This window comes from Hyperolius riggenbachi, chromosome 6 (assembly GCF_040937935.1).
Source record: "Hyperolius riggenbachi isolate aHypRig1 chromosome 6, aHypRig1.pri, whole genome shotgun sequence".
NCBI classification, from domain to species: Eukaryota; Metazoa; Chordata; class Amphibia; order Anura; family Hyperoliidae; genus Hyperolius; species Hyperolius riggenbachi.
Genome location: NC_090651.1, coordinates 31,115,467 through 31,127,612, shown reverse-complemented (window position 1 = coordinate 31,127,612; position 12,146 = coordinate 31,115,467). Strand labels below are relative to the sequence as shown.

General features: G+C 42.5%; 1 protein-coding gene across 2 annotated transcripts in view; it reads left to right on the top strand.

Moving 5' to 3' along the window:
- EPS15 (epidermal growth factor receptor pathway substrate 15) overlaps nt 1–7,450 on the top strand; it is a 176,766-nt gene extending 169,316 nt beyond the window's left edge. For both annotated transcript variants that reach the window (XM_068239066.1, XM_068239065.1), the window contains 2 exons: nt 3,106–3,257; nt 6,372–7,450. In XM_068239066.1, the coding sequence (XP_068095167.1) occupies nt 3,106–3,257; nt 6,372–6,518 (299 nt within the window). In that variant the 3' untranslated portion in view covers nt 6,519–7,450. The remainder of the gene's footprint in view (nt 1–3,105; nt 3,258–6,371) is intronic.
- The last annotated feature ends 4,696 nt before the right edge of the window (nt 7,451–12,146 follow it).

The window sequence follows — 12,146 nt, the reverse complement described above, 5'->3', positions numbered from 1 at the left end:
TCTGTGTGTGTCTGTGTGTGTCTGTGTGTGTCTGTGTGTGTCTGTGTGTGTCTGTGTGTGTCTGTGTGTGTCTGTGTGTGTCTGTGTGTGTCTGTGTGTGTCTGTGTGTGTCTGTCTGTGTCTGTCTGTGTCTGTCTGTGTCTGTCTGTGTCTGTCTGTGTCTGTCTGTGTCTGTCTGTGTCTGTCTGTGTCTGTCTGTGTCTGTCTGTGTCTGTCTGTGTCTGTCTGTCTGTCTGCGTGTGTCTGTCTGTCTGTGTGTGTGTCTGTCTGTGTGTGTGTGCCCGTGGCCCGACTACTCCTTCCGTTCAGATGACACTCGCCCAATTCCATAGCCTTTTTTGGTGCAGTATTTCCACAGGAGTATGTGCGCTCTCCCTTGGGAAGACGTAACCGACGCACTCGGTCACCTGACCCGAACATACTACCCATGCATGGGCAGTATGTCCACCTGGTGACTGAGCATGCCGGCTACTTCTTCCCGTGGGAGTGCATGCGTGCTGCCACAGACATACTGCGCCAACCAGCGCTTTGCAATGGGGCTGGTTGCAGCTGAAAGGATGGCGAGGTATCCCTTTAAAGCGGACATGAACTCAACTTCCTCTCTGCTCTAAAAGAGAAGCAGCAGCATAATGATCTTTAAAGAAAAACATTTTTTTGTTACAGCTGATACAAATCCTGCAATAAATCTGCACTGTCTCTACTTCTTGCTTTCATGGAAGCGGACAAAGAGTTAAAATCCTGTGTTTACAAATTGGCTTTTCTGCCGAGGAAATCAGCTGACAGCTGAAAGAACTAATTAAAGTCGTGATTAGTCACAGATGAGGGGGGAATTCGACAGGCTTAAATCTCTAAATACACACAGGGTGCGTTTCTATCTGTTTTCCTTCTGCCCTGTGCAAGAGTTCAGGTCCACTTCAAGTTTTATGTTCCTCGACATCCAATCTGCAGGCGGGGGGGGGGGTCTTTGCAGAAGCTGTGTTCCTCAGCTGAACAGGGCATGTGTGTTTAGTGACTGGGCAATCTGTATCACAGAACTGGCTGGACAGAATTGAAACACTTTTTTTTTTTTTTTTAACCATTAAAATCTTTCCGATGAACCCAACTCCATCCAGACTTTCTCATGGAGTGTCTAGGAATAGAGTTCCTGTCTTAGTTTTTTTGTTTCTTCCCCTTCAGCCCCTAAAGCTGGGTGCCTCAAGTATTTTGCATCAGGGAAAATGCTCGCCTTTTGATTCGTTGCAGTTTGCTTTGGTTATATCAAATTTCATTTTACACGGCCTAGACCCACAAATCTCAGACAACACTGCCACCTGCTGGTTGAGTAGCAAAATTGACATTGACCTTCAAATGCCTTCATCAGCTCGAGGACTGAACGATAGAATATTTAGATTTGGGACACATTGCATAGTGTATGTTTAGTTGTAATGCTGAATGAGATGCTGCTTATTGCAAGTTGATGCAATTTTTATGCTAATTTCACTTGACAATGGAGCAGTCAAATGCAGCGCTGAAAATCGTTAGCGTCTCAATGCCTCAAATAGGGTTAGGACTTAGGTGGCAAATTTAAAGAGACACTGTATTCAAAATAACATATTGACTAAAATTGTTTTTTATTTTATTTTTTTTACAATATTTATAAATGTAGTCAGTGCTTGCCCTTTATTACACCTTTCCTCTTCTTGATTTACATTCTGAAATTTATCAGAGGCGGCAATATCGCTAGCACTGGCAGGTGCAAGTCTGTGGAATGGTTGTTCACTGAGAGTTCTAAATCCAGCAAAAAAATATAGCTGGTCTCCCAGAATGCTCTGGAAGGAGGGAGAATTCTTCTTAATAAACAGCCTAGGCTAAAGCCTCCTTTATACTATACGCTGAAAAAACTAATGTTGTAAAAAATATAGATGGTTTCCCAGAATGATCTGGAAGGAGGGAGAATTCCTCTTAATAAACAGCCTAAGCTAAGGCCTCCTTTAAACTGATGTGTTTTAATTCTCCATGGCAGTGAATTGGGGAGGGGGGAGGGGGGGTGGGCAAATACAGCTTTCAGTTAAAATGTGTATAATGTGAACTAAGCCATAAGGAAACATGGGCATTACCTTGCACATACCGGTAAGTTGTCTGAAGCCAAGCCGTGACCCAGGAAGTCGCGGCTTGGCTTCCTATTGGAGGAAGCTAATAGAGGCGGAGAGCGGTGGGGGGGGGGGGGCGCTATATCCGGGGCAGATGCTACGAGACTGACTGACAGGCTCACATAAATGCCAGCTAGCGACAAGCAGATTGTCGATAGGCTGGCGATCTTTTAAGGGGGTGAGGGGGGGGGGGGGGGGGCATACAGTGACCCAGAGGCATGTATTTGTGCACATGCCATGCCTCTGGGTCCTATTAGGATTGTAGTTTGCCTCCTCGGGTTCTCTTTACGTATAATTGAGTACAATCCTGCAGCGCCAAAGGGAGAACCATCAGCTTATACGTGATGACGTCAGGCAGGTATACTTTTTGTTGCTTGTATAGCAAGTCCAAATTTCACAATATTTTTTGCTTGTATAGCAAAGTGCTCATAAACAGTTACTCTAAATTAAAGGTTTTACTGTACCATAATTTTAAAGGGAACCTGATGTGAAAGGGATATGGTGGCTGCCATATTTATTTCCTTGTAAACAATGCCAGTTGCCTGGCAGTCCTGTTGATCTTCTGGCATAAGTAGTGTCTGAGTCCAAACCCTGGAACAAGCATATGGCTAATGCATTAAAACCTGAGTCTTGTGAGTCGGAGTACCTGAAATGCTGCATGCTTGTTTAGGGTCTATAGCTAAAAGTATTAGAAACACAGGATTAGGAGGACTGCTAGGCAACTGGTATTGTTTAAAAGGTAATAAATATGGCAGCCTTCATATCCTTCTCACCTAGGGTTCCCTTTAAATGAGGCTGTGGTTAAAAATGAGCTAAATCATTGACCTCAAGCGGTTAAATTAGTTTCTCTAGCCATCACCTTACTCAGGTAAGTAGCTTCAGACGTTCATCCAGCTGTCATGTCGATGAAGTGCTGCAAATGTCGCAGATTTTGGGCTGCTGTAATGTTAAGAATTTGTGTCTGACTCTTGTTTAGGCCAGAGGCCTCCGACGAAGCCGGAAGACTTGTTTAAACACGGAGATCCCTTCCAGCAGTCCAATCTCAGCTTCTCCACAGAGGAGAAATCTGACCCATTCGCTGCCTTCAAGGCGGGGGGAGATGCCGGCAACCCCAGTAGCTTTAACACTGTAAGTACTAACTGAGCCCAGAAACAGACCAGGATCCCCCCCGTCCCGGCACCCTGGCGTGTGCAGGGCCACCTCCGCGGGGCCCATTTGTATTATAAACCGTGTACTTTTTAACTAACATTACTTGTACCGTTCTTAAACTGATTTGAAGTAAAAACATGATTTCTTTTATGTCTTATTTTTCCCTGTTTGTCTTGCTTTTTTATTTTACATTTGAGGATTGATTTTTTTTTTTTTTTTTTGGTTAGCCAGCTCAGACCGTATGCAAACAACTCTCTGTGGAATCAGAATCCAAAAAGAATCTCAAATCTTTGGAGTTGCGCAAATCTAATGAATCATGTATGTTACAGGCATTGCACAATTCTTATGTACAGGATTTGAGAGATTCGAGAATCTTTTCGGATTTGAGGAAGTTTTAGAATTCGTCCCATCTTTAGTACATATAGTACTAGTCCCACTAAAATATTATCTGAAGGTCCCTTTCGGTTTTTCAGTACAAAAAGTGTTAAAAAAAAATTCTATGCAAATGAGCTTGTGGTATTCAGTCCTTTCCTGAAAAATAAACAGAAGGCAAAACAGCTTTATCTGGTAATGTTTTAGCGCTGAAAGGTTCTGCGTTTTCTGCTAGGTGGTTAATAAAACGCTTTTTGAACTGCAAGGAAACACTTATTTTTTTTGACGGTACTTTTGACGGAAACACACATATTTTTGACGATACTTTTTCACCTACTTTTTGATACTTTTTTCAGTTGCAAAGTCCTGAAATGTTAAATTAAAAAGATGAAAAATTATCACCTAGGAGAAAATTGCCTATGGGCTATTATATTTGTTCATTTTTTTAAATCGGCAAAAAATATTTAAGGGTTAAAATTATGCCCTTAAACTGAACATATAAATGAGATTTAAAGAAAATGTGAAGCGACTGCCTGGGGCCATATAACACGTTTGGCCATTTAAAGAAGATTTGTTACCACACTATTCAAATATAATTTTTTCCCCCTTGGAGTTGGGTGTTAACATACAGTGCTCAGCATAAATGAGTACACCCCCTTAAAAAAGTATGAACTTAATCAGTCGCTCAATGAACAAAAGAACAGTTTCCAAAATGTTTTATTGAACACTTGTTTAACTCCATAACATGAAATTAACTAATGATATAACTTAGATCACAAAATCTTACGTTTTAATCAAATTGGTTGAAGCAAAAATGAATACACCCCACAACAAAACCTACTACAGCACCAAGTCTTATAGGCATGGAATGAACAAATTGGCAACATCTGATTTATGCTGAGCACTGTATAAAGGATGGCTAATTCTAAAAAGGTGCGTCTATAATAGACTCTTGCTATTTCATATGTTAGTATTTACAGCTAGTTATTAAGCGATTGCTTAGGGGTCTCCTGTGAAATAGGTTATTGGTTCATTAACCGTCTTAATAAGTGTGGTGGTACAAAGTGTAGTATTTGTACAGGGGAGGAGTAACATATATTCAAAAATAAAACAAAAACATTTATTATAGGGGATTGGTAAATCTGGTCAAAGAGATGCTAATAGGCCCAGCTGCATGGAAAAAATGATTTTGATTGGCTTAGTTCCGATTTGCTTTAAATTAGCATCCAAGCCAAAATTAGCATCTCATTGACGTCGTCTATGGTTGGGTTGTGTGTGTGTGTATGTGTGGCCTAAAGCTCAGCCCATTTATTCTTCTGCCCAGTAAAGTCCAATACATACATTCAATCTTGATTTGGCCAGTGATTGGTCAATTTTACCCCTTCCATGTAATATAAGGCGCAACAGATTATAAATACATTGAGAATGTGTAGGTAAGCACTTATACTATATATACCGTATTTTTTGGACTATAAGACCCACTTTTTACTTCCCCAAAAGTGTGTGGGAGAGTGTCAGTGTGTCTTAAAGTTTGAATAATACATATTTGGACCTGTGGCAAGTATGTGTGTCCCAGTCCTTCCTGTGTTCTCTGTCCCCCTGTGTCTTCCCTTTTCATGTCTTCCAGTGTCCAGCGCCTCCCATGTCTACTGCCCACCTTCCTATGTCCCCCTCTTCTCTGTCCCCCGTGTGGTGTCCCTGTGTACATATTCATTGTACATTGCAGCCACGCTGCTCCAATCTAAGGAAGTAGCCGCAACTGCTTTGGCGTGCAATCTACCAAACGGGGAGGGAAGCGCTGGAGGAAGGAGGGCATCTGCCCAAGACCGCCACTCATGGCCGTTCACTCCTCCCTGCTGTTTTTTTATTTATTTATTGGAGACGATGGTCTCAAGGGCGGGATCACGGCTCCATCGTTGGGGCCAATAACTGCCCCCCTGCTGTAAAGCCATTGCAGCTACTTCTTTAGATTGGAGCAGTGTATGGTACAATGTACAGTAAATATGTACACAGGGGGACAGAAAAAAAACCAATGTCCTAGGAAGTAGGAAGCCTAAGGACAAGGGGAGGACGGGGACTTAGGAGGACTCGAGAGGTACAAGGAAGGCACAAGGACGACAATAATTGGAGGGGAGGTCAACAAGACCCCCCTGCACCATGGATAAACCAGGTTCAGTATATTTTTTCCCCGCCCTTGGGTTTTTGTCCTCTAAACCTAGGTGCATCTTATAGTCTGAAAAATATGGTAGATGATCAAATTTGCTAATCCAGGTCAGATGTATGCGCTTTACTTGTATTTACTGGACAGAATAAAACTACCATTCCATTGACCTGCCTTGCTTAGCTGTCAACCTGATGACCGGTTTTAAACGTTGTTGTTGCTGAACGTGTGGACCCTTTCTACAAGTGATAAACTTTCACATTTTGCCCAATGGATACTTTTCTAATGGTTTCTTTTTGTTTTGGTAAATTAGACCTGTACCTGAGCATTGTGCAACCAAAAACATCTTCCCTCCTTTCTTTTATGCAGGATGTTCTCTCTAGTTCGTCTTGTATGTGGTTCAATGGTTGTATTGTCGCACCGGTTCCAAGTAGTAACGTGTTGTTCACTTGAGGCAAATCGTACTAAAGATTGATAGCTGGATGTGTTCCTCGATTCTCTGTTTAACCATTTGTAGTGTGCCTTGCTCAGCCAGTGCATGTCTTTCTTGAAATCTGCAGTACCAATCTGAGGATGATCTGATCGAGTGGGCCAAACGGGAGAGCCAACGGGAAGAGCGAGAGAGGCTGCAGAGGCTAAAGCAGCAGGAGCAGGAAGACCTGGAACTCGCCATAGCGCTCAGCAAATCTGAGATCTCAGAGGCGTGAAACTGGCCCCATCGTCGCCTGGTGTATAATGACAAAACTTTATAGCTCCTAGGAATATTTAAATAGTTTTCGGTCTCTACCTATGAAGTATTTAAACATCTCTCCAACTTTTTGCTTGGCTAGAGGCCTCCCTCTAGCATGGAACCAGTAATGTTATCTGTGTGTATATTGAACATGGCTGAGGAGTGATACATGTATATCTCTGTATGCTCATCTGTGGCCTATACCTCCAATTTACAGTGTCTCCTCCCAGCTACAGTTTATAGGAGTTATTTATGTGGGGATATCCACTTTTAGCCAAGCTTTTAAGGTCATCCATGCTCTACTACACTTCCCGAAATCAGAAGCCTTGATTGCAAGCTTTCCCTACAGCTCCACCTGCTGGTGAATTTTTTTTTTTATTGTTGCCCCTCTCAGGTTTAGCAGCCTTTGAAGAGAACTTGTAAGGAAAAATAGTTGCAGATAATTTGTACTTAAATCTGTTCATATACAGAAGACACTCATTTTATACTTTGTTCCTTCTGTGCATGACTGACTGTTCCAACCAGTTAACTCAGATATTTAAGGTGAAACAAAAAATTAAATTATTTGAAAGTCATGTGTCTCACTGTCACATGATCATTTTCTTTAATAGCTTAAAGGAGTATTGTAGGGGGTTAGGGTGAAAAAGAGTTGAACTTACCTGGTGCTTCTAATGGTCCCCTGCAGACGTCCTGTGCCCGCGCAGCCACTTGCTGATGCTCCGGTCCCCGCTTCCGGTTCACTTCTGCAATTTCCGACTTCAAAGTCGGAAAACCACTGCTCCTGCATGGCCATGCCCTTTCTCCCTCTGTTGGCACCAGGAGTGTATTGCGCAAGCCCAGTATGGTTTGCGTCTGCGCAGTACTCTCCTGGTGAGGTCAGCAGGAGCGAGGACACGTCTGCAGGTGCAGTGGCTTTCAGATTTTAAATTCAGAAATTCCAGAAGTGAACCGAAGGCGGGGCCGGAGCATCGGTGAGTGGCTGCGCGGGCACAGGACATCTGCGGGGGACCATTAGAAGCCCCAGGTAAGTTAAACACTTGTTTTTTCCCATTACCCCCTACAGTAGTCCTTTAAGTTTCCAATAGTCCATCAACGTGGATAACCAAGTCCATGGGAGATGGTGCTGAACACCATTGAGGATTTATTGACCGATCAAATGTGCCCACATGTAGATCTGCACAGTAGCTTCCTTTCCTTTTAATACGCCTCCTAGTTCCAGAGCAGAAATGCTAAAGATATTAGTAAGCTCAGGAGACCATGAAGAGAAGCTTCATCTAAGTTTCCCTACGCAAGAGATTTTCTCTTTATGCAAGATGTGAGCATGAACAACACTTTGACTAGGGCCTTCAGAATAGATGCAGAAGGCTGTACCTCTGCCCTCTGGTTTAAAGCTGACCCTTCTATTATATGGGGTAGTCTAAAGAACTTGGTTAGTTTTTATAAAATGGTGGAGAAGCCTTGTAGTGGGTCCTCACCTTTGAAAATAGGTTCTACGTCCTACATTGTCAAATTCCTCAGGTTCTGATTGGTTCTCTTAGCTTCTTTTTGGCTTCTTTTAGGCAAAGTCAAGTTAAGAGACTCGTTGAAACTGATTTCAAGAGATGCTACCAGATAGCAAGAAAGATCTGTATCTGAGTGGAGGCCTCTATGTAGTGCTTTAGCTGCTTGCATGGACTAGTGTGAGGAGCTGCCAACGTGCCATCTAATTAAGCTTACCATTAATGTGGAATATGGCTTACTCCTCCCATTACAGAACCCCGGTCGTTTCTCCTCAGCACACCTTTGTATGGCAGCATTTTTAGTTCGGACTGTGATTACACTACGCTTAGCTGTGGGAATTGTAGCTTAGCAGGCTGCATTCAACCAAGCAGGTTCCTCTGCAATTTGCACCTAAGATAACCCAAAAATCATGTAGTGCCTGATGCCCTCCACAAGGAGAGAGGCTATGGACATTTGCAACAGTGAGATTATATTTTACTTTATGAAGCTAATTAGTTACTTAGCAAACCTTATACTTCAGGCAAAATGTTCATATGAAGTTGGGCATAGTTAGGATGACTTGGGCCTTGCTTACACAGATACCCAGCCAACATTTTGGGCAATTGTTGATTCCATTCAACTTCTCGAATTGATTAGATAGCATTGCAGTGTACACAGGGTTCTTTCGTTTGCAGGATGCGATCTGCTGTTGTATTGATTTGTTTTTTTTGCAGATCCACTCTCTGTGAGGTGTGAAGACCCTTTTATGTTTATTGCAATGCCTGAACACTTAAAGCCAAGTTCAGCATCTAATTTTTTTCAATGCATATAGTTTTGTAAACCCAAGCCAGTCGGGCAAATAAAATACGAGGTTGATTTATCAATGCAATTAAATTGAGACTGTGAGGTAAAAAGTTACGTGCGCATGCTACCAGCAGTGTATTGTGCGTTCTTAAGGTGCATGCGCACCTTTCAATTATTCTCACTAGTGCACCACCACGACCATGATACTTGACTAGCACGACCACTACCACGTCAATTAACGTAGTAGCGGCCGTGCTAGCCAAGTGTTGCAGTGCTGCACTAGCGTGCGTAATTGACCAGGACAATTTAACTTGCGGGCTCAGTTTACCTCGCACCTTGCGTTAAGTTAACTATATTGATAATTCAACCTCAATATAGTTAACGCAATTTGGATTAAAAAACGTGAGCCTTAAAGGAGAACTGTAGTGAGAGGTATGTGGAGGCTGCCATATTTATTTCCTTTTTAAGCAATACGAGTTGCCTGGCAGCCCTGCTGCTCTATTTGGCTGAAGAAGTATCTTAATCACACCAGAAACAAGCATGCAGCTAATCTTATCTGTCAAAATTGTCAAACACCTGATCTGCTGCATGCTTGTTCAGGGTCTAAGGCTGAAAGTATTAGAGGCAGAGGATCAGCAGGGCTGCCAGGCAACTGGTGTTGTTTAAATGGAAATAAATATGGCAGCCTCTATACACCTCTCTCTACAGTTCTCCTTTAACTATGGCTTAAAAAGTGAAAATAGGAGAAATAATCAGTCGTTTCCAATCGGTTTACAGGAGAAAAAACTCCCAATCAATGAAAAATCCTTCCAGGTTATTCATTGATCTGAATGAAATGTTGGCTGGTCTAGGCAAGGCTTTAAAACCCTGTCAGGCTTTTATTACTGTCTGTGTATATACTTTCTAGGCATGCATGCAAAAAGGGCGCTAGGAAATTTGGAGCAGGGTGAAGCTGAAAAACATCTCACCCAGCTATAGCAAATTTCTGAGTGGGAAATTCTCCCTACAGCCTATGGCGGCACCCATTTTGCTTGATTCCCTTTTTAGAGGTGCACCCACAGTACTGTCACCAGCTCTAAGGGCCTGTTCTTGCTTGCAATCGCAAAACGCTAGCGATTAGCGCTGGTGATTTTACTGCGATGAGTGATCGCTGTACACTCTTGCGATTTTTGAACGATCGCGATTAGCGCATTTTAGCATTCTAATCGCGATCATCCTAGAATCATGGAAATAAATTCTGCATGTAGCTCGTTTTGCGATTGCCGCTAATCGCGAATGGGCGCCAATCGCGGTGAGATCACCTACATATAGTTAGTATTACGCTAGCATTTTAAAAAGCGCAAGTGATCGCTGGCCATTAGTGGTAATTGAACGATAATCGTGAGAACAGGCCCTTAGAGTTCTCTTTTCAGGAATAAATGGGTTACAGTGAACTGTATAGAACGCAAACAGGAAGCAGGAATTGCCATTAAAACAGGAAGTGGGAACACAGACAGCAATAAAGAGACAGAGGTTTTAACTTTATCGCACTCCAACCAATTTGTCTGGAGTTTCTCTTTCACGGTGCTGAAGATTGTCCTGTACCTGAGGCCTTGTTTCTCAATCTGTACTTGTGAAATATGAATTGCAGGTGCCTTTTTTCTTTTCTGAGATTTTTATTTTTGGTCAAAGCAAACTGCAGGGTCTCCTTTCATTCTTCTGTGCCAAATCCCCCCATTCCAGGATCTATCGAAGCAGAAGATAACTTCTCATAAATATTTTATGATCTTCATCAAACAACCCTGTCTGTCGCATCCTCCCCCCTTTCCCTGCTGTGTACATTATGCAGTTTCCTCACACAATCTCGAGCGGTGACTGCTTTCTGCTGCTAAATGCCAGGCCAGGCCCCGGAGGGTGGCCAGGAAACCAGCTCTCTGGGTTACTTTCCTCATATCGCTTAATCTTAATTGATTCAGAAGGGTTTGTGTGGAGCAGACGAGTAAGAATCAGTTTATCCTCACCAGAGATAGATAATGTTCCACTGCAGCGTTTATTATTTACTGCAGAAATTACACATAACCTACAGCTCAGAGGCACAATTACTGGGTAAAGCAGTACAAAGGCAAAAAAGTGGGGTAGGCCAAGTGAATGCACTCAAAGGGAGCCTGTACTATTAGACCTAATGGGAACGCTCTGATGTTTTTGTTTTTAAAGGAACTTGGGGGTTCATGCCGGTCCTTCTTTTCTTTGTGGATCACTAAGCCAAAATAAGTGTGAAGTTGCGGGACACCTCACCTGGGTTTTTGGGTTAGTAGCGGAATACATTTTTTCCATTACATATGGTAACAGGGTTTTCAGGGAGGCAATGCGGCATCCTGATTTTATTGCTTTTAAACTTTTTTTTTTTTAATTCTTTTTGTAGAGATCTTTTCTCCACAAACCCCGGTTCTTTAAAGACTGCCTAGATAACCTGTTCATTTGATAAGAACTTTTTTTTCGGAGCAGTTGATTTAGTATTTGTGAACAAATAGCAAGTAGGTATGTACACCCACGTTTCATCGTTCTTCTAGATACTACAACATACTACACTAAATTGGGCTCCTTCTCGTGTCACTCCCTCCCCTATGCTGGATTTTAAGGACCTCTCTGAACACCTAGGTGGAAGCACTCTTACATGACTAATCCAACCAAGCGCACCATCGAGTCATCTGACCAAAAATTGTTAAATCTATGGAATTTTTTCACCAACTTTTGTCTACTCTTTTACTGCCCGATCTTTGGTGTCCAGACTTAACCACCCATAGAGAGTTTAGAAGAACAGGGGGCCACCTGGCATTTCTCTGCTTTTGTCACCACTTCAGATTGGAGTGACCATACCTTACCAAGGCTTTATTGTAAAAATACCAAAATAGGACACCCCTGAGACAATTTATCAACAGTCCACCCAAAACTGGTCTTTCAGATCCTGGTTGAATTTGGTGCTTTGGATTATTTAACAACACCTTGCATCTCTTGAAGGTCCAGCATTGGGGTGTCCTCTCCTCGTATGTAGTCTCTCTTTAAAGAATGTAGCAGTAGGAGAAGCCCAAATACAAAGCATAGAATAGACAACCCTTTGTAACATTTGCTGAGAACATCTACATGTGTCAGCATCTACATGTGTCTACATCTACATGTACATCTACAGGTGTCTACAAGTGTCTACAAGTGTCAGTTGGTTATACGATGATCTATTGCAAGCTGAAATATCAGTTTCGGACCTACTGGACTTGTGATTAGTTCTTTCGCACCATAGCCCTACAGCTTTCCACTGCTTAAGTCTTATTTTATTCAATCTTTGCAC